Source organism: Lissotriton helveticus, chromosome 6 (genome assembly GCF_964261635.1).
Source record: "Lissotriton helveticus chromosome 6, aLisHel1.1, whole genome shotgun sequence".
Taxonomy (NCBI): Eukaryota; Metazoa; Chordata; class Amphibia; order Caudata; family Salamandridae; genus Lissotriton; species Lissotriton helveticus.
In genome coordinates, this window is record NC_136067.1 from 459,204,155 (window position 1) to 459,224,561 (window position 20,407).

General features: G+C 43.3%; 1 protein-coding gene across 7 annotated transcripts in view; it reads left to right on the forward strand.

Moving 5' to 3' along the window:
• ARHGEF10 (Rho guanine nucleotide exchange factor 10) overlaps positions 1 to 20,407 on the forward strand; it is a 1,140,991-nt gene that overhangs the window by 633,944 nt on the left and 486,640 nt on the right. For all 7 annotated transcript variants that reach the window (XM_078647916.1, XM_078647912.1, XM_078647917.1 and 4 more), the window contains one exon: positions 4,904 to 5,019. In XM_078647916.1, the coding sequence (XP_078504042.1) occupies positions 4,904 to 5,019 (116 nt within the window). The remainder of the gene's footprint in view (positions 1 to 4,903; positions 5,020 to 20,407) is intronic.

Genomic DNA, 20,407 nt, shown 5'->3' on the forward strand with positions numbered 1-20,407 from the left:
TTCTCTAAATCCTCCAGAGTATAAGTTTGATTCATAATTCCATTCATATCTTCTTTCCCGGCATTATTTCTAAATTTCAATATTCATCAATATAAACAGCTCATGTATAGTTAGCACTGCAACCTGGATTATTCTTTGTCTGTAATAAGAATGATGACAAGTGCTGTGATTATTATTTATTATTAAGTGGAAGGAAAATGTTCTATTAGTTTTCTGAGACTATGTATTACTTGCCTTTCCCTAGCTTGTATAGGAGTGAAGTCTGGATGGACCATAAAATAAGTGGTGATATTATCTGTTATTTTTCTTTGTTATTGCTTATACTTACATGTGATTCTCATTTGTGGTGTTAAGACTCAGTCTGAAATGTTTATGTTTTTAATGTTTATAGGTTGTTGGTTTTTCAGAGAGCTAAATAAATATATTTATACCTCACCAATAACCTGGGAGCTAAAGTGTTTGTCCATACCACCCATGTGAGGCACCCATTCACCATGTTATCTCCTACTCGAGTGTAATTTTCAATTTCGCCACCTTTAAGAATGTAACCTTTAATCCTCACTTCCTCAGTTTGTTTGGCCAGTACCACTGCCTGTACTGCATCAGCATTTTCTGACTGCTACATTTTGCGCATTATTCTTTACCACCCAGTGCTTGACCAATGGTCCAGTGGCATAGCAACAGGATGCTTTTCAAACTTTGTGCACTTTGGTACGATATTTAATTTTTGTGACGCTCAGTGCTAGTCTCCAAAATGGCACAAAACACCTCTTTCCAGAGCTCAAGAACTGCATCTGCTTTTTCCATTGAACATCATCACCTTTCACTATAATACAGGTACCAATGGTTGGCATCCTCTAAATACAGTCTTTTTCATCTAGATAATATCAATAATCACGTTAAACCTGTATGACCGATTTTCCTTCATATACAGGCGTCTACAGCCAGCTTCAATATTCGACAATCCACCCAACTTAATAATTGGAAAAAACTGCTTTTGGTCTTCCATGTTCTAATTCAGAGCACCATCTTCTACAATGCATACCCATTGGAGATTATTAGTACAACTATCAGGCAAGTCCTATTAAAAATATATAAGACTTCCACCAATATGCAGTTGCCACTTGCTTGAGTATTTATGCTCCACCAAAGCAGATTAACCCTGGAACCAAATCGAGGGTGTGTGTGGCAGCATCAAACAAACAGTTGCATTGTTGTGGTCTGGAACTGTAAAACACTGGCAGAGCTAGTAGCACTAACAGAACCAGCCACTCTGGCAGTTTGTCTCACCCTCTCCCTCCCTTCATCTCCAAATGTGTCAACAAGCCAGAGAGAAGTCCTCAATACAAAAGGAGAAGATAAACAGTTGTATGGAGTTGGGCAGTGCATGTATGTATGTGGTCTTATGTGACACCTCTATATGTGGTGCTTGTGAGAAAGTGTTTTTTGACCCACCGAAGGCCTCTAGATTTTTATTTTATTTTGGACCACCTTGTTTTTGGATCTCTGCTGTGAGTGATTCTGAGTGCCATTCAGTATGAGATCTGTTGAAATGGTTTTAAGTGCTACCCACCGATGGACATCTTTTACACTAAGGTCCACTGCTGCACAGCTGGAGTAAAACGTTCTGAGCAGGTTACACTTGAACACATGCACTTGCATGTGCACACATGATAGGCTAGGTGAATGCGATGACTGCCTATCTCAGCTCAGTATCAGCGCTCCAGCTAGCTCGTCGCAGATGGGACCTCCCGTAATTTGATTATCGACCATGCAGCCTGTCTAATTTAATTGGGCTCCCAAAAGGAAATATCCAGATTTATTGTTGACTATAGTGTGTCTTTGCATTGGCTCAAATTAGATAAATTATTACTGGGTCTCTCCATAGGTTTTAAAGGTCCTGAGTCCAAATGTAATATTTTTTGGGCGACATTTCTACATCTTCATATATTTTGGTTTTGCAATATTTTCCTGAGTCATTTCTTTAATTAGATTCTGGCATCTCAAAGCTTCATCTAGAAAATAGGCCCATTTGAGGAAGAGTTCCCATCTTCTGGGAGAGGAGGAAGAATCTGCATGGAAAAATTAACTTAACTTACTGACAAGCCTGAGGAAGCCCTTTCTCCCAGAAACAGAGAGAGAAAGTGAGACTTCTGGCACAGCGTACAGGAGTGGCTCTCTATTGATATTTTGAAGGGATGAACCAGTTTCCTTCATCAGTTTGGAACAGAGTTACAGGCTGTGGAAGAGTTATAACTGGTCAAAGGCTGATTTTGCCATCTTGGAAAACCCCAGAATGCTATTCAGTGGGATGGATCAAGGTAAAGGGATGATGTGGCATCTTTAAATGGCCCTTTCTAGAACTGTCCACCTCTGCTTTTAAACCTCGGCACAAGGGAGCAACTCTTAGAATGAATGCAAACTTCAGAAACAGGTAGATGGACTTGCTTGCTGACATGATAGGACTACAGGCTTGTACTGCTAAGAACTTAGATCTCCAAGGTCAGTGACATCGTAATCCCATTCTGAAGCAGTGGAGATTGTACTTGCTGGGCAACCTAAAAGAGTCAGTCCCTTTCAACCTCTAAAGACTGGTCCTGCATTAGGTACATTCGTAGGGGATCTCCCTGACCCCTGCTAGAGACACAGGAGTCCTGCAAGTTGCTAGGACTCCATCGAGCCTGGTGACCACAGCCAGGGGGTAAAATCTTGAGGGCCATGGGATGATGCTGAAAGAAGACCTGTGCTCAGCACTAGGCCTGGGCGGAGCGCGCAGATTTTCAATCCATGGAATTCCGTGGAGTTGCTGGAAAACTCAGCCAAATTCCATGGAGCTCTGTGAGCGGTAGGAGTATTACTGAGCCACCTAAACCCCTTCCTCCATTTCACATCCGCCCTCTGTGTGCAACACTGCACAAGTTCAATTTGGGCTTACCATTCCATGCGCAGCACCTGTGCATTTATATGTGTGGGTGGGGGGTGTCCATATGCACACTGCAGCTGCAGGGTCGGCTAAAAAATACATTCCTTACCTCCATATGCAGCAGGCTACTGCTGCGTTTCCACCTCACTTGGAAGGCTCGATATGGAACTCTTGATCTGTGTCGGGGAGTCCTTGTGTGTTTACTGTGCCACTGACAACCTCAGCATGATGCAGGGAGGGAACATGGAGGCTGAGTACACTTGATCAGCCAGGCTGTATGGGACTATAGGAGCAGAGGCTGCGCATAGCAGAATGTGTGGTGCACTTGCTGGTGGCTTCTCCTCCATAACGTGGCAAATGGGAGCGAGCACAGCTTCAGCTTACTGCTCACGGGAAGCACCGCCACACAATGTAAAAACAGTGCGCCACTTTTAAACCTGTTCCAGTCATTTTGCTGCAGAACAGAATTGCTAGGCTACACATAATGAATGCTGATGCGTTGAGGCAATGACCTTGACTGGAATCCTACAGCTTCATTCTCACTCTAAACGGCGTTATAACCCCCATTCTCCAGTGCTCTTCTACACTGTACACCAATGATAGACCTAAGAAAGCAGCTGTCACTTGAGAAGGTGTGACTGTGATACCACACACATGCGATCACTATTCTAGTGGTACATTGTTGTCACTCGTCACATGAGTAGAGCATCATGGCTTTGCTGCTTCCCAGGCTGGGAAGTTGTTGCTTGCTTTGCGGAATGCACCATGCCTACTTAATTTCAACTACGCAGAGAGAAGCAGTTCCTCTTTAAATTGTCTTTACGGCCTGGTTCACTGGATGCATTCACTTTTGGCAATAAAGTTGACAAGGTAAGAGAAACGCGCCATGTGTTTGGGAGGAGGTAAAAGTTGCCCTGTCTGATCTCATGCAGCTGCAAGGACGTCAGACGGACATGACATCAAACTCCACTCTACCGGCGGTTGCATTTTCTTTTCCATACTCCGTGTTCCAACTGGAATGCAGAGTGGCAAAACTCAGCCAACTCTGCCAGTTGAGAGGAATTTAACGCTTACCCCTACTCAGATCAGCTCTACAAAGCTATAGCTGGGTTTGGAGAAGACCTTAACAACCAAGCCAAGAGATAAAAGCGTAGGAGGGATGGCCATAAGTTCTCTTTTATTGGAGGGAGAGCAGTTAAAATTAGCCCCAAGAAATGGGAATATTTAAGAGGCAAAGATGTCTTAAGCCGACATGTCGGTGAGCTGGAAATGCTACTAGGAGTACAATGCTGCAGACTGCAACTGTCTAGGCCCACTGGGGCCTATAAAGCGGCTACTGCCTTTCCCCTCTCGGGAATTTGTTCTGTGGGACCCTTAAGCCCCTGGGCTGCATAAAATATAACACATTGCTTCCCTGGAAGGAGGCAATGCTGCATTGCTGTGTTTTCACGATTATTTCATTGTGTTAAGTCAGCCTGTCTGAATAGGCACATTGTTTTTTGCCCTCCCATCATCCGTTGTGGTAATGCCTGTTATTCAGTACCAATGTTTAGTCTTTGTTTCAAAGTTAAATGGTTTCTGACCTCAGCTAAGACTCTGGGGTCAAACACATATTTTTTCAGTAGTTTGTGAACTTTAGTCTTTCTCACACCTTGAGTCCCACCACTCTGGGCATGTACAGATTAATAATTTGTTTGCTAAAAGATACAAGTGTTTAGGAATTTTTTTTATGTCAGAAAGTTAATTGGGTTTCAATCGCAGGTTTGAGGCTTTATCTCATCTCCTAGTTGAACAAACGTAGGCAATTATATTTGAAAATTGTGTTGATGTTTGCGTTCAATGGACATGAATATCAAGCAGCATTTGCTCCATCTAAATCATGACACTGAATACATATAAATGGAAGATCCTGCATGAAACATACCATTTATTGCATCATGTCAATGACACCTATATAGTGATTTTTCTTAATAATTTCAGATAAACTTTACATGGGACCTGGACAGCTTTATCAAGATTTACAGAATTTGCTGCATGATTTGGAAGTAGTTAGTCACATTACTCAACTAATAGGGCATCTTAAAGGAAATTACCAAGTAAGTTAATGATTTCATATGATCAATGTGTTTGTTGTGTCCTAGGACGTCTCCAGCACTACATCCAGTCTTAAATTTTACTCCTCTCATATCTGTTTTTATTTTCTGCTCCCCGTAATATCCAGTTAGCTAACCTTCACTCAGTATATATTTTGGTGCCTTGGACTGTAATTGTGCTTCTTTGATTGTACCTTCTATTTCAGATCAGAAGAAAGGTGTGAGTACAAATAAAATGAAATGCATGTTAAGGCCAAACATGATGATACACTCGATATCTCTCATAGTTACTAGAGATAACAAATAATGATGAGTTTTAATCATTTTTTTGCCTTATTTATAGTATTACTGGTTTTCCTATTTTTATGAGGCAGTAAAAGGATTGCTTGTTTTATGAACGTTTATGGTTGTGAATGCCGAAATAAAGTATTGAATTGATATCATCTGCTCACCATAAACGCAAAGGCACTTTTCAGAGCCAGACGTTTTGCCAAATAGTAGTTCTTTTTATTTTGAACCTATTTTCTAACTTTTCACTTGGATCCACAGATCTTCCGTGGATTGTTGGACCAATAAGGTGTCTGTTGATAGTTTCAATACAAACCAACAACACATTTAATACAAACATATCCTTTTTCCATTATATAACTGTTTCAATGCTTGTGTGTGAGGAGTGAGTAGCTGTGTAAGCAATTGTGTGGGATGTATGAGAGGCTATATGGGTGTGTGAGTGGGTGCATTAGTGGCTGTGTGGGTGTGTAACTGGGTGGAGAGTGACTGTGTGTGTGTGTAAGTAGCTGTCCCAGTGCCTGTGTGGGTTATGAGTTTCTGGATCTGTGAATGGGCGTGTAAGTGGCTGTATGGATCTGTGAGTAGGTATGCGAGTGGTTGTTTGGGTGTGTAAGTGTAAGTGGTTCTGTGAATGGGTGGGTGAGTCCCTGTGTGGGTCTGTGAGTGGTTCTCAGGGTTTCTGAGTGGATGTATAAGTGACTGTATAGGTGTATGAGAGGGTGTGTGAGTGACCCACCATCAGTCCCATTGAGTCAGGATAACTCTATCCTGACCCCTTAAATAATATTGAGACTTCATTCACTAACCCCTGGGAACCATGTCCCGATTCACAAAATGGCAGCTGCAACTTTTTTCTTAGGTTGCAGCTAACTAGTAATTGCATTGCTGTTGGGGCATGGATCTGCGGATCCTCTGCGATGCATCCATTGTGGATCCGCGTCTCTAGATATACATCTATTTTCTTGAATAACTCCAAAACTATTGAACAGATTTACATCAAATTACAAAAGGCACTCTTATCTGGACAAAGATCTAGCTTTCTGCCAAATTTGACCTGAACTTCAGGAAGGGCTAAAAGGGCAACCAACAGAGGAGGGGCTAGCACGTAAAACACCGGGTAGGAGATATTGTTGCAGCCAATACAAGAAAATAGAGAGATAAATTGTGCATTTTAAGTATATTGATCAAATGTGATCCGATTATGACAAACTTGCTTTAGTGGATTTGACAATGTTTATAGATTACAGATATAGTTATATAAAAAGGGGAATTAGTAAGACAACGTAAAAGCAGCATTTATAAATTCTAATCCAATGCGCATTAGAACCATGGTTGGCAAAGATATTTCAAGACCACAACCGTTTTTGCCAGGACATTGCAAAACATGCTTTTTTTAGACCGCACACATGTACAGGTTCTCAGAACATTGTGACTGGTGGGTTAGCTTGATGTGTGACTGGCAAGTCTCGGGTTGGGTTCCTAGTGCTTTTTCCATTCCTCCTGAAGTTGAATATATGAGTGCCAAACGGTGGGCATTATTATCACCTGCTAAATACTCCGAGAGGAATCTGCAGTATTGAAAATCAAAAACAAATTAGTCGTTGTCTCACCACACATCGAGCGGTTCACATTTGAAATGACTGAGCTACATCCAGGGAGGAAGTCACCAGGCCTAAACAGCTGATAAAATGGTATCTACATTGGAATAACTTTACACCACAGTTCTAGTATACAACGGACATATGTATTCCTTGAAGCTCCAGAACACACAGAAAGTTTGACTGATGGGTAATGTCCAACAAAGAGGTCACTCCAACAGAAAAGGAAATAGTGCCACTTAAACTATGTTTCTAATTTTGTGCTGAAGTGCTAGCACATACAGTGCGACTCCCACTCAAATATCAATACTGTGCAGAGACAATATGCATTTTAAAAACGCATCATGTGCATTATAAAAGGAAACATTTATTACAAACGTCTCCAAAATGCCTTTGAAAATAATTAACATATTCTCTATAATGGTTGTCCATAAAGTCTATACTCATTATAGCAATCAGCCTGGCCTAGGTAGAGAAAGAGGCACACTTGAATGGGTTACATGAGAGAAACAAGATAGACAACATGGTTACTAGTTGTTCATGTTAACACAGGAACAAGCAGCTCACAAAGCTTTTGCTCTGGTAACATATTACACCTAATATCAGTTTATGCTGCTGTTGAAGGACCCAGGTTTAGTTTGGCAGCAGTATAAGCTTTCATAAGCATTGTGCTGCCAAGCTCCATTACTTTGAAGAGGAAGGACACAGCGATGCTAAGTATACACGTGGGGAGTGCTGGTGTACTGCCTCTGCACTGACACCATCTTGGGGGGAATAAAACACAAACCATATGTTAAAGCAAATTCTACATCTCTTACAATGCACCCTGAGAAACATATCATAGAGGTGTTTTCTTTACGTGGGAGAGGTATGCCTCTTGTTCGACATAAATGTGTTGAGACTTCACATAGCTGACCTGTCTCCCAGTCTATCCATAGGTCAGGCGCCTGTCACCCGAGGTATCCCTCAGATGAGAATGTGCCATCTCCAATGGCAAAAGCCACAACCTATCATTTTGGCTTTATTTTTTCTAAAATTGCCACCAGCCCTGACAGCACCCACTAAAATCTATTGAAAAACTATACATGCAAGATATGATTGAATCTTGCATTCTCTGTCTTTTGTTGAAGTTATCAAATGACGAATTATCCTACTGTGTATTTGTAGAGTTGGTGGAATGTGATTACTAGGCCTTTTACCCCTACTGATCTAGTTCCTAGGCACCCTACCTAGTCCACCATAGCCCTAATTACAAGTTGCAATGTACTGTGGTGTGCAAGTGTACCAGTACTGGGCAGTAACAACCCACCCATATCATGCAATTATAAGTTCAAACCCAGAGAATGGGAAATTACTATTAAGCACTAAATTATCCTGGTGGTATTATACATTGCATCTCCTTTTGATTTGGGGTTAATGCACACATTTACCAACTGCTTCCAGCAGGTGGTAAAAGCATAGAAGGTGTTGCGGGAAAAGTGTGCAGGGAGCTGTTTTAAGGGAGGGGTAGAAGGAGAAGGGTGAAATAAGGTTGGAGAATATTGGCTAGCAAGGAAACATCTTGTGCCTTGTCTGAGGTGTGGGAAGGGGGCATAGAAAGGGTCCGGCTCAATTCATCATTGCTGCTAGATTTTCTGGTCAGTAAAATTCAATTTGTTCTTCCTGCACCTAGTATCTGAGTGCAGGAACACTGGACCTTTTAAGATTGTGTGAAATGGGTTTCCACATGGGAATTCTGCTTGTTTCCAATCAGGGTCCATTCCTTTTAAGGGCATCGTGTAGGTGGGTTAAGTAGGTAGGGAGAGTCTAACACTTTGAGGCATGAGAAACAACGTAAACAAATAATAAATTGGGGAGAGGATGTTGTCCTAATAGCTAGGGCGGTCACCCTTAAATCTGGGGAACCAGGTTCGAGTCTCAGCAATAACGCACATCATCCTCTGATTGTAGGCAAATCATGTAATCTCCCCGTGCCTAACAAAAATGAATATCTCTTTGTGTAACACAACTGGTGCTCATGTAAAGCACTCTGATACCCGCTACCTTCGGGTCAAGTTTGCCCTATATAAGGCTCCCGCTATATAAGGCGGGAGCCTGCACATGTGCATTTCTGGCGAGGAATGCGCATGCGGAGTTCCAAGAAGACGGCTAGCTGGACAAGGAAGATGACCCCGCGATAAGGTAAGTTCTTATTTAAATCTTATTTTAGGCTTAATGTCATTAAATATTGCGGGCGGGAGGTGGGCGGCCAACTTCCGTTACGCCCCCGAGTGTGCGGAGGTTTGCCTCGTTTCTCCGCCTTCATTGCGAAAGGCGGAAGGGGCAAATTTCTGCACATTACGTGGGCGGAACGGAGATGTCCGCCCACCCCTAATGTAAGGGCATGTAGCATACAATGTAGAAATGGCTAAGTTCCATCCATACAGCCAACCCCCTTTACAAAAACTCATAAAATATAGCAGAATGAAACTGGTCACAAAGCATTTTCTTTAAAATCACAAGTTGCTGGACAACAGACTGAGGAAGGACCTTTAGAGTCCTACATCACCATATAATGTAAAAGAGACAATGCTGCTCCTATTACCACTACCAACCACACCAACTGGCCAGACCAGCATGACAGGTGGCATAACACAGCATGGAACACCAACCAACCTTACCAAACACTCACACAACAGAAAAAAAAAATACTAGTCAAATACTAAATCAATGAACACTCGTCCTCACACAGAAATAAGGGGTGTTATTGACCCCGCACAAAAATTCCAAAGCAATGGCAATTAAAGTAAAAGGTAGAAACTGGTGACTTCCACCCCAAACCGCCATCCCTCATGTAAGGTCATCTAGCATAAAGTATAGAAATGGGTGTCTTTTTCCCCATCCAGTCATCTCTCATGTAAGGGCATGTAGTGTACAATGTAGAAATGGATGAGTTCCACAAATACAGCCATCCCGTATGTAAGGATATGTAGCGTTCAAGGAAGAAATGGGTGACTTCCACCCTTACGGCCTTACCTCATTTAAGTGCATGTAGCATAAACTATAGAAATGGGCGACTTCCACTCCGTACAGTCATCCCTCATGTAAGGGCATATAGCATACAATGTAAAAAAGGGTGAGTTCCACCCATACAGCAATCTCTCATGTAAGGGCATGTAGAGTACAATGTAGAATTAGGGGACTTTCACCCATACAGCCATCCCTTATGTGAGGGCATGTAGCATACAATGTAGAAATGGATAACTTCCACCCATACTGCCATCCCTCGAAGAAGGGCATGTAGTCTACTATGCAGAAATGGGTGACTTCCACAAATACATTAACTCCAGTGTAAGGGCATGTAGAGTAAAATGTAAAAATCTAGCAATCCAACATCACAGTAAAATAAGTGTCGACTCTCACGTAAAGAAAGCTTGCACACCTGGAGGAATGCTCCACACATCGAAAAAAAAAAATCACCACAGCACCTTGTTGGACATGGCACTTTTTGCAGGGTCATCCCTGTACTTTTTGCCTTCCTCTTGTATTTTCTCTGATTTTTTTTTGTTGGTTTTATGACTTTGGGCACATTAATACTGCTGATCAGTGCTAACGTGCATGTGCTCTCTATGTTAAATTGATACAATGAATTATTGACTCTATGATTGGCTTATTTGATTTACTTGTCAGACCATAGTACAATGCACCACGTGTGCCCATGGCCTGTAAATCAAATACTGCTGGTAGGCTTGCAGCACTGATTGTGCCACCCACAGAAGCAGCTTGTAAAGTGTGTCTCAGGCCTGCCATTGCAGAGCCTGTGTGCAGTCTGTGACTGCCATGTCGACTTGGCAAGTGCACCCACTTACCAGTCCCTAAACCTTCCCTTTTCTACATATTGGACACCCCTAAGGTAGGCCCAAGGGCAGTGTGCATTGTATGTAAAAAGTAGGATGTGCCCTGATGTGTGTGGCATGTCCTAATAGTGAATTACAGCCATTTTCGTTTTTCACTATTGCAAGGCTACCTGTCCACATAGGCGAGAATGGGCAGTTTGATTATAACATCTTATAATCCTTAATGACCCAGGGAAAATGGTAGAAATTCGAATTTAGTATACCTGAACTCAGAATGATAAAATACATCTTTTAGTAAAGTTGGTTTTAACATTCTGTGTTTGAAAAGACCACTTTTAGAAAGTGGGTATTTTCTAACCTAACCATCCAGCCTGCCTCTGCTAGCTTGTATATTGCTTGTATGGTTTGTGTGTGACAGTGGCTGGGGAGGCTCCAGGAGACAGAGTGAGTCAGCACGGGCTGAATAGACCTATCTGCATGTGGAGTGGTGGGAGGAGTAGCACCTGGGCCTGAATATGACTGTGCCTGCCTTCCACAATGCTGGCTCCACCTCCTGTGGTGTGTGTGATGTACCTGGCCGACCCTGCCAAATGAAAGAAAGAGTCATGTAAACAAAGTGCTCCAGGACTGCCCAGAACTGGCTTGGACTAGGTACAGGACCCTCTGCCTTCAGAGGACAAAGGATTTTGCAGTATTAATATTGGGGCCCTGACCCCAGGACTTTAGATCACTTCTGAGAACACAAGACAAACCTTTTCAGAGGAGAAGAACCAGGGAAGCTGCCCCTCTGCCAGTGTGCTGTTTGCTGGGTTGGCCTGCAGTGGTTCCTTTATTGCCAAGGAAAGGAGAAGGAACTTTTCAAGAACTTTCATCGCGCAGAATATTACTCCAAGGGCTTGATTTGAGCTTGCCTCCTGACCGAAGTCTCAGAGATACCAGACTTCACCCCTTCTGTTTGCCTGCATCTGGAACTTGCCGTTCTAGCTGCTACAGAAGGAATTCTGCAACATCGAAGCCGGCGAACGACGCCGTCCTCTGCATCGTGCATCGAAGCTGTGAGCGCTGCTCCGACCTGCAACGTAGAACCGATGCTGGCCACCGTGCCACATCGACGCCAGCGAACTACATCATAAGCCTGCCACAGCAGTGACTTGTGATGTAGGCCTGACGCCAGCTGCTGTGCCGCATCGACTCCAAAGCCGACATTGTCGCAGAGCCAATCGTCGACGTGTGTGGTCAAGAATCCATCGACAAGGTGACATCGTACGGAACCGTGGTTTCGGCACCATTGTGACGTCACCTCCTCTCTGGTCAGGAACCGACGCCTCCCCTGCCTGCGCCAGCATCCAGGACACCGACGCATCATCTCCCCCGAAGCAAGGAACCAACGCCGCAACGCACCAACGACGCTGCACCTCCCCGACGCCCTCAGCTATCTTTGTTTTCGCTTTTCCAAGGTACTGTTCTCTGTGGGCCTGTTTTGAATCTGGGCCCGATGCCGCGCACCTCGCGGTCGGCGCCGTAGTTTAAGATTTCTTTTACTTTGACGTTGTGATAACTCCCGTTGGGGTTATCGGTTGCTAAAGACTGCTTTAAAGTGAATAACCTATTTTTTTACTTTTCCTACCATCTTGAAGAGTTATTATTGATTACAGTATTGTGGATTTTAGTCGTCTATGGTCTTGTGATAAGTCTATATAAAGAATACTTATTTTTATAAAACTGGTGTGGTGTCCATCTGTAGTGTTTTCATTGTATTACTGTATGTGTTCACAAATGCTTAACATACTTCCTCTGAGATAAGCCTGTATGCTCGTGCCAGGCTACCAAGGGGGTGAGCAGGGGTTATCCAGTAGTGTAATCCCCTTTCCCTGACTTAGCAGCAAGGGTCCCTATTTGGTCAAAGGTGCAAACCATTGCCAACTAGAGACCCCCAGTTGTAACACACCTCAGTAGCTATAACAACATGAAGGAAACTTGCATACTGTAGGAAATGACCCACACACTGTAAATAAACTATCACTGCAGAACTGTAGTGAAGATATTCATGCACAGAAGAACTCTAAACCCCCAGACTCCCAAACACAGGAAATTCTAGAATAAATAGTTTTCTAGCCTCTAACGCAAAATGCACATCACCAAATGCAGAGGATACATGGACCAAATAGGGTTGAAGCACTCACCCAAACATTGACACCAGAGCAGAAAAACAAAAAATAAATATGTAGCAAAACCTGCCCTCAATAAACAGAAAGCATGGTAAACTAGCATTAAGATAAACACAGTACAATTCCTGGAACACACTATCTAAATTACTGGTGAGTGACCTCTCACCCGAGTATACTGCCACTCTGCACAAAAATGGCACATGAGATCTCTGACCTGGAAAAAAGTCCCTCTCCAAGTCCAGATGAGGCCAGTGACACCTAACCGGAATCTTTAGAAAACTTCTCCACCTCAGGCTGCCGATAAGATCATTGGATTAACGTCACTCACTCAATACAACGTTTATTGTGTAGATTACTTAAAACAATGGCAATAGAAAACATTTTTTAAAAGAAACATAATTATTCAGAAGCAAAATAGAATGTTAGTTACATGTCAAAACCATATAATTTGAATGGCTTGTTGTGCCCGAGGAAAGGAAGTACTTGGTGTACAGGATTTCTCGCTACCATCTTCCCTTTCCCATGTCTAATGAAGATAATGAATAAAAGTAAATTAAAAAACCTTCCATAAAATGAATAAAAAAGTTTCAACTAAGAGAAGACTCAATTATGGTGTAGGCTAACTCTACTATGCATCGATGTCCGTTATCCATGGGCTAAGGGTTAATACTTAATAATCATCTCAGTGCTATGTATAGAGTTTTTTAGGAAGTCCTGCGCTGCTTTGCTTTAAAAAATTTACCTATTTTTGCCAGTTCGAGGGGAACCATTGTGCTAAAAATCCAGTTAAATGCTTGGTTGCATCTTCTTTCACCATGAATTAAAAAGAGTGGCTTTAGTAAGGTTCGACGGCAGTCAAGCAAGATCGGACAGCTGCAGAGTAAATTTAAAAGAGATTCTCATTTGTAGCCACAGAGTTTACACTTGACTACTTTAGAAAGCAGCGGCCAGTTAGGATTAAAATCTTTGCTTTGTAATGCCAGCATCCTTACTGCCAAGGTTTTAGACAGACAGGCTTTCCCTAAAGTGAAATTGAGGTAAGGTTGTGCCCTAAGTCCAACTTGACTTTCATTGTTGTATGACAATGCCAGGGCCCTTAGTGATGGAGTGGTATTAATTTTTTGCAGGTCCATGGTCTTGGAAAGTAATCTAGTCTGTTGTTTCATTATACTTTTTATTGCAGTGAACGTAAATGAAGAATTATTTAAAGTGGCCAAGTCGATTTGCAGAGTTTCTGCTGATATCCTTAAGTAAGTAGACCATGGATTGATTTTATGTTTGAAGATATCTTGCAAAATAAATTTCAGGGTACCCGGTGTTGCCGTGAGGCATTTGTGATAGTACTTTATAAAAGACCCCATACTTGACCATGTGATGCCCTCCAGGCCAAATTCAAGTCTCACCAAGGGTCCCCTGGTATAACAGGGCAATTTGAACACTCTTTTGTATAATTTTTCGATGGTGATGGTGAGTTGGCCTGGAAAGGCCTCACTGCCGTAGGTTTTTGTGGATGGTAATACTGCCCTGAGTACCTTTCTAATTGGCGCTGAGGATGGACTTTCAAGGGCTGCATGTAGTTGACACAGTCTTGTGGTTAACGCTGCCTTGTTCTTTAAGTGACGCTTGTGTGTTGTTGATGCGCCGTTTGAAGAAAACTATGTGCCCAAATAGTTATAGGATTTGGCTCCAGAGATTTTTAAGGGACCCAGGGACCAATTGTTATTTATTTATTGTAGCATCCTTCCAAATGATAGAACCTTTGTTTTTGCTTCATTTACTTTCGGTTTATTTACACTATTGTATAAGTGGAGAGAGTTTAATGCTCTCTGGAGTCCGATTTTTGAATTGTCAAGGAGGACGATATCATCCGCGTCTTGCAATATTGTGATCTTTGTGTTGCCGACTTTTGGGGAGATTAGATTAGCATTGGTAAGCGACCGCGACATGTCCGCTGTGTATAAATTAAACAACATTGGAGCAACGATGCACGCTTACTTTAACCCTTGGGTGGTATTGATCTTCTTGGTTAGCGCAATGTCTGACAACTTGACACTCACCCAGGTAGTTGTGTATAGCGATATGATGGCATTGAGGAGGCCGCTGGGAATGCCCCACGTCTGCAGTTTTTTTCCAAAGAATGCCTCTGTCTACCAGATCAAATGCAGACGAATAGTCCACGAAACATGTGTAGAGTGCTGATGTCTTCTGGTTTGTTGCCTGGTGGGCAAGGTAGGATAGGGTGATTATGTTGTCCAGTGTGGAGGAATTGGGTCTAAAGCCAGTTTGGCAAAAAGGAATTATTGCGTTTGTTGTTGCCCAAGCCTCTAGATCTTTTAGGAGTACAGCTGCATAGAACTTAGCCTCAATATCCAACAAGGCTATCAGCCGATAATTACAGGGATTCAGTCTGTTGCCCTTTTTAAAAATTGGGTGCAATATTGAACCTCTCCAGCTGTCGGGTACTTGATGGAGTTTAGTGCAGGTTGTAAACAGTGAGAGAAGCATTGCAAACCATAATGACGAGTCTTCTTTGAACAGTTGGGCCGGGAGGCCGTTCGGACCAGGTGCACCTGAGTAAATATGGAGGCACGGTCCTCTGAGTCATCCGAAAGATCTGAGTATTCCGGCTGAGAGACTCCGATTTGATCAACTACATAGAGGTTGTTTACGTGCGAAGACCACATTGCTTCAGTGATGGAGTTGCTCCCTACTTGTTCCTGGCTTGTTTTGTTTTTGATGTATCTCCATAGGTCTCCCTGATTATGATTGCTCATGAATGGGTGGACATATTGCCAATCCTTTTCCCTCTGCTGGTTTTTTACCTGCCATATCAATTGCCTATTCTTTTTTCTTGTGCCTTGGAGTTCCAATGGCAGGTCGACTAGTACATTGCAAGTTTTCTTGCGTGCTGTTGTCAGCTTATGAATGTGCCGTGAGCTTGCGAAAATAGTTTGATTATTGTTGGTTGGTTTTAACTGGTGCCGCCTGGGGCCTTTTTGAGGATTAAGTAATTCATGGATACCCCTAATAATGGGAGTCCAGTGAGATAGTAGGTATTCACCGCTTTGGGCTTGCAGGGACTGTCCTGTGGCAGCTTTCCAAAATGCTAAATTCCGTAAATTGACCTGGCCCCATTTTATCCTCCAAATTAGATGAAATCTTTCATCATTGCATGAAGTACCCAACACTTTATGACCTTTGTGTTTCGAGAGATTTACGTTAAATGTTGTACAAAGTGGTAGATGGTCGCTATCTTTAGAATAAAGCACTTTAAAGCTCGGGAGGTGATGAATAAGGTTCGCCGTGGCAAAAACGTAGTCGATGGTACTTATTCCTTTGAAGGTCTTCAGGGATTGGGATGATGATCCTTGGCTGTTTGCTAAGAGCTGTAAAGATTGTAATCCATGTTTACCTAAGATGTTATTCATTTTGGTACTTAAAGGATTTAGAGATAAGAAGGTGGTGTTAAATGATCCTAATTGTCGCAGGTTAAAGTCTCCACAGATTATTGTGTCGTAGTTAACATGGTCACAGAGCATTTGGTCCATATTATCAAACAGCTGGCGAAGACATCTTGCTCGATCTGAGCCAAAGCTGTTTAAATAGACATTGATCAGGAGGATTTGAAAGCGGGCGCCAACTGCTTACTGCTCTCCAATACTAGCGCTTGAAGGATCTCATCTTGGGTTGAAATTGAGCGTGTTTTCATTTTCATATTCAAGTTGAGATTGTAAATTGTAAATTGATACTTGTATAGCGCACTACTCACCCACATGGGTCTCAAGGCGCTTGTACAAATACCGCTGTGGAACCCATCCTGGCTTTCCCTGTGAGATGTCCACTCCTGGGCACCCCCAAGGTGGAGGCCAGGCATCCTTAGCGTTGTGGGGGCCGTTGTGGAGATTAAGGAAGCTATTGCCCAGAGTTGCAGAGTGGGACTCCATGATTGGAATAGGCACCGAGGCGAGAATTATCAGGTCCGTGGAATTTTGAGCCCAAGACCCGCCGAGGCGGGGAATTGAACCCTGGTCCCAGGCTAGACCTCTGCATCAGGGTCTGCGGCTCTAACCATTGAGCCACAGTTCTCCATGAGATATATTGACAGGCCTCCGAAGGGCCTCCCAATGATGGTCCTGCTCTCGAAATAGAGAGATGCCAGCTTGTGCCTCAGGTTCAAACCCAGACTCAGCCCATGCAAAAGTAACGGTTAATAAACAAAGCACTAGTCAAAACTCCATTATTTCTAAAATGTAATCCTCAGACCCAATCCTAGAATCTGACACTTAACTAGACATCACATCAGGCCTCCAACATTGATAAGATAATATCAGTGCGTGCCGCCTCCACAAACCAAAACAGATTTTTTTATAGTCACTACCCTCGGAGGTCAGAAATCTGGTTACTCATTAATTCCAGGTTTAATCTTCCACATGTAACTGGCGGTTAACCCTGCCTTGTCCGTAGACTTTCCGATGGGACAGGACACTTGCGATGCACTGACACAACTTATTGAGATGATTATTTTCCTTGTCACTCTTGCCAGGCTCAGGTTGTTTGAAAAGCTCAGTACACTGCAGGTTGACTTCATACATATGAAAACTCAGATATGTAAATTACAGAAGTACTGTCTGGCTGTGGCTGTCCGATGTAGAGGACACTGGTGAGGCTGCCAGGCATAGTGCTTCGCTCTCACACCGTATTTCTTGACTCACTTAGTTTCTTCAGAATTTCTATTTTCCTTTAAATGTCTTCAGAAGTTGCACCAAACTACACGGATGCCTATGTCTCTAGATCATTGCCAAAATGTTGTAATCAAAGTCTGGTAGCCAAGGTGTAGTTTTAGAAGAAGATTTATGTGTCTTAGTTGCTGATAATTACATCCATAGCTTGATCCAGGGTTGCCCCTAGAACAACCCCACCAGAGCAGCCTCCCTGCTGCTCAGCCTATACTCCAACTGACACACCTCACCTCACAGGCACCTCAGCATTCCATTCCATCACCACCACTTCCAACATTCCACGCAGCACATTCACATTGGCAGAATAGCAAGGCTCAAAGCAACAGGGAAAATGCATAGATAAATACACAAGGTATAACACAATTAATAACTTATGGCCAGATATAAAGTGTGGCAGACACAGTATTACATTGAAAACGTGGTGGAGTACCTTGTCTGCCAAACTCTCAGTCCACCCGCCTCATTTAAAGATGTATGGAGCCAGAACCGGCTCCCTTGATGGAAGATTCCTCTGATAGCATGACGAAGTAGGTGGCATCGAGTAAAAAATAATAATCCTCCCACTTCCTAGGAGACTCCCAGGGCACGGGGCTCATTAGTTCTCTTATTTCAGAAACAAACTCCTTTGGGAGTTTGATTCTGAAGAGAAAAAAATGTTTAAAATGTTGGTAAAGGGCCATCCATCAAACTATTTATAAGTTGAAAGGAACCACTGTGACAGTGGTTTCTTTCAAGGTACAGAAACAATTGCTGTGACATCGCTTATTCCTAAATGTGATGGAAGAAGTACCATCAGGAATGTGTTTCACCATCCTGATGTACACTATCTACAACAAAGTCAGCCTCAGGCTCCAAATATATTTAAAAGTAAAAATACAAGTTTTTCATAATGGACCAAGTTACATGATGTGATAATATTTCTAAAGCAATTGAGGAGTATTGTACCAGAAACTAACACATTCAAGCCAGGCCTGCATGTGTTTCTTATTTAGCAACAGCTGAGCATGATATTCTACTCAAGGCCAGAAAGAAATGAAAATTACATTTAAAGCACACGTGTAAGTGCTGTGGATGCAATCAGTTGAATATAAACTTTGTTCATATGTTATGTTATGTTATAGACGTTTTATATCGCGCACAATTACTCAAGAGTATCCTTGTGCGCAGAGTTACCTGGTCCTAGCGAGGCAAAGGAGTTTAAACTGGAAGGTTAAAGAACGTTTTGAGTTGTTTTTTAAATAACCTAGAGTCATGGATGTCGCGTAAATCAGAGGGAAGAGAATTCCACGCTGGCCGCCAAGCCGCATCCTACGGAATCACCAACCAGCGTTGGGAGGCTGAGCGCAGCGCCCTGCTCGGAGCATAGAACGCAAAACGCTTCATCAGGTACATTGGACCAAGGCCGTGCAGGGCTCTGTGGGCCAAAGTGAGAGCTTTAAATTGCACTCTGTATGCTACAGGGAGGCAGCGTAGATCGTGCAGGTGCTGTCTTACGCTTGATCTTCTGGAGATGTTACACAGAAGTCTAGCCGAGGCATTCTGTATGGTCTGCAGTTTTTTAACCAGATAGCCTGGGATACCAATGTACAGAGCGTTGGCGTAGTCAATGCGAGAGAGGATAAGAGCTTGAGATACCGTTTCCTTAGCTGGCCTGGGAAGCAGAGGGAAGAATCGTCTTAGAGATTTAAGAGTGCCAAAGCACACTCCATTAAGTTTCTTAATTTGCGTTGAGAAACGAAGGTCTTCTCCAAACCATATTCCCAAATTCTTGACTGGGGTGCCCACAAAGTTTGGTTGGGGAATGTCAGGAGGCCAAAAAGATTCTCTAAAGGCAGGGGGGAACTGACCATACAAGAGGACCTCCAACTTGTCCTCATTGCACTTCAGTTGAGCGAATGCGAGCCCCTGAAACACCGACGAAAGACATTTCTGGGTCCCTTCAGTTGACAGGTCAGAGTCTTTCGAGGTGAAAAGCAGCTGGGTATCATCGGCATAGGCTATTATTTTTGCTCCCAGCTCCTCCGCCAGATAGATCAACGGAGTCAGATAAATATTAAAGAGCAGCGGGCTTAAAGTGGAGCCCTGTGGGACTCCCGTAGATACTTTCCTGGCAACCGATGAAAAAGGTGGCATCCAGACCTGCTGGGTACGTTCTTCCAGAAAAGATTTCAGCCAGTCCCAGACCGAGCCCATGATGCCAATGTCTGAGAGCCGTGTAAGAAGTAATTGGTGGGGCACCGTATCGAAGGTGCAGAGAGATCGAGTAGCACCAAAGCTGCTCTGCCGCCCGCGTCCAGACATTCCCTTATCGCCTCAGCCATTTCCACCAGTGCAGTCTCCATGCTATATGATGCCCTAAAGCCAAATTGCGCCGGGTGTAGAGCACCGGATGCTTCCACATATACCTCAAGCTGACGAAAGACCGCCTTTTCGCAAACCTTAGACAATGGCAGGAGGAGAAAGATGGGGCGATAACTGGTGGGTTTAAGCGGATCCAAGAAGGTTTTTTTTAAGAGTGGCAAAAACTTAGCCTGTTTCCAAGTCAGGGGTACAGTGGCAGTCTGTAGAGAAAGATTAATAATCGTAGTAAACTCTGGAAAGACCACCTCAGGCACCCCAGCCAAGACTAGAGCAGGGCAAGGATCAGTTGGGGAACCCGACTTGAGAGATCCAAGAATGGCCAGTGTATCAGATCCAGCTATGGGCAAAAACTTCGTAAGAGGAGGTACTGAAGGGGTGGGGACTGAGAGGAGCAGAGA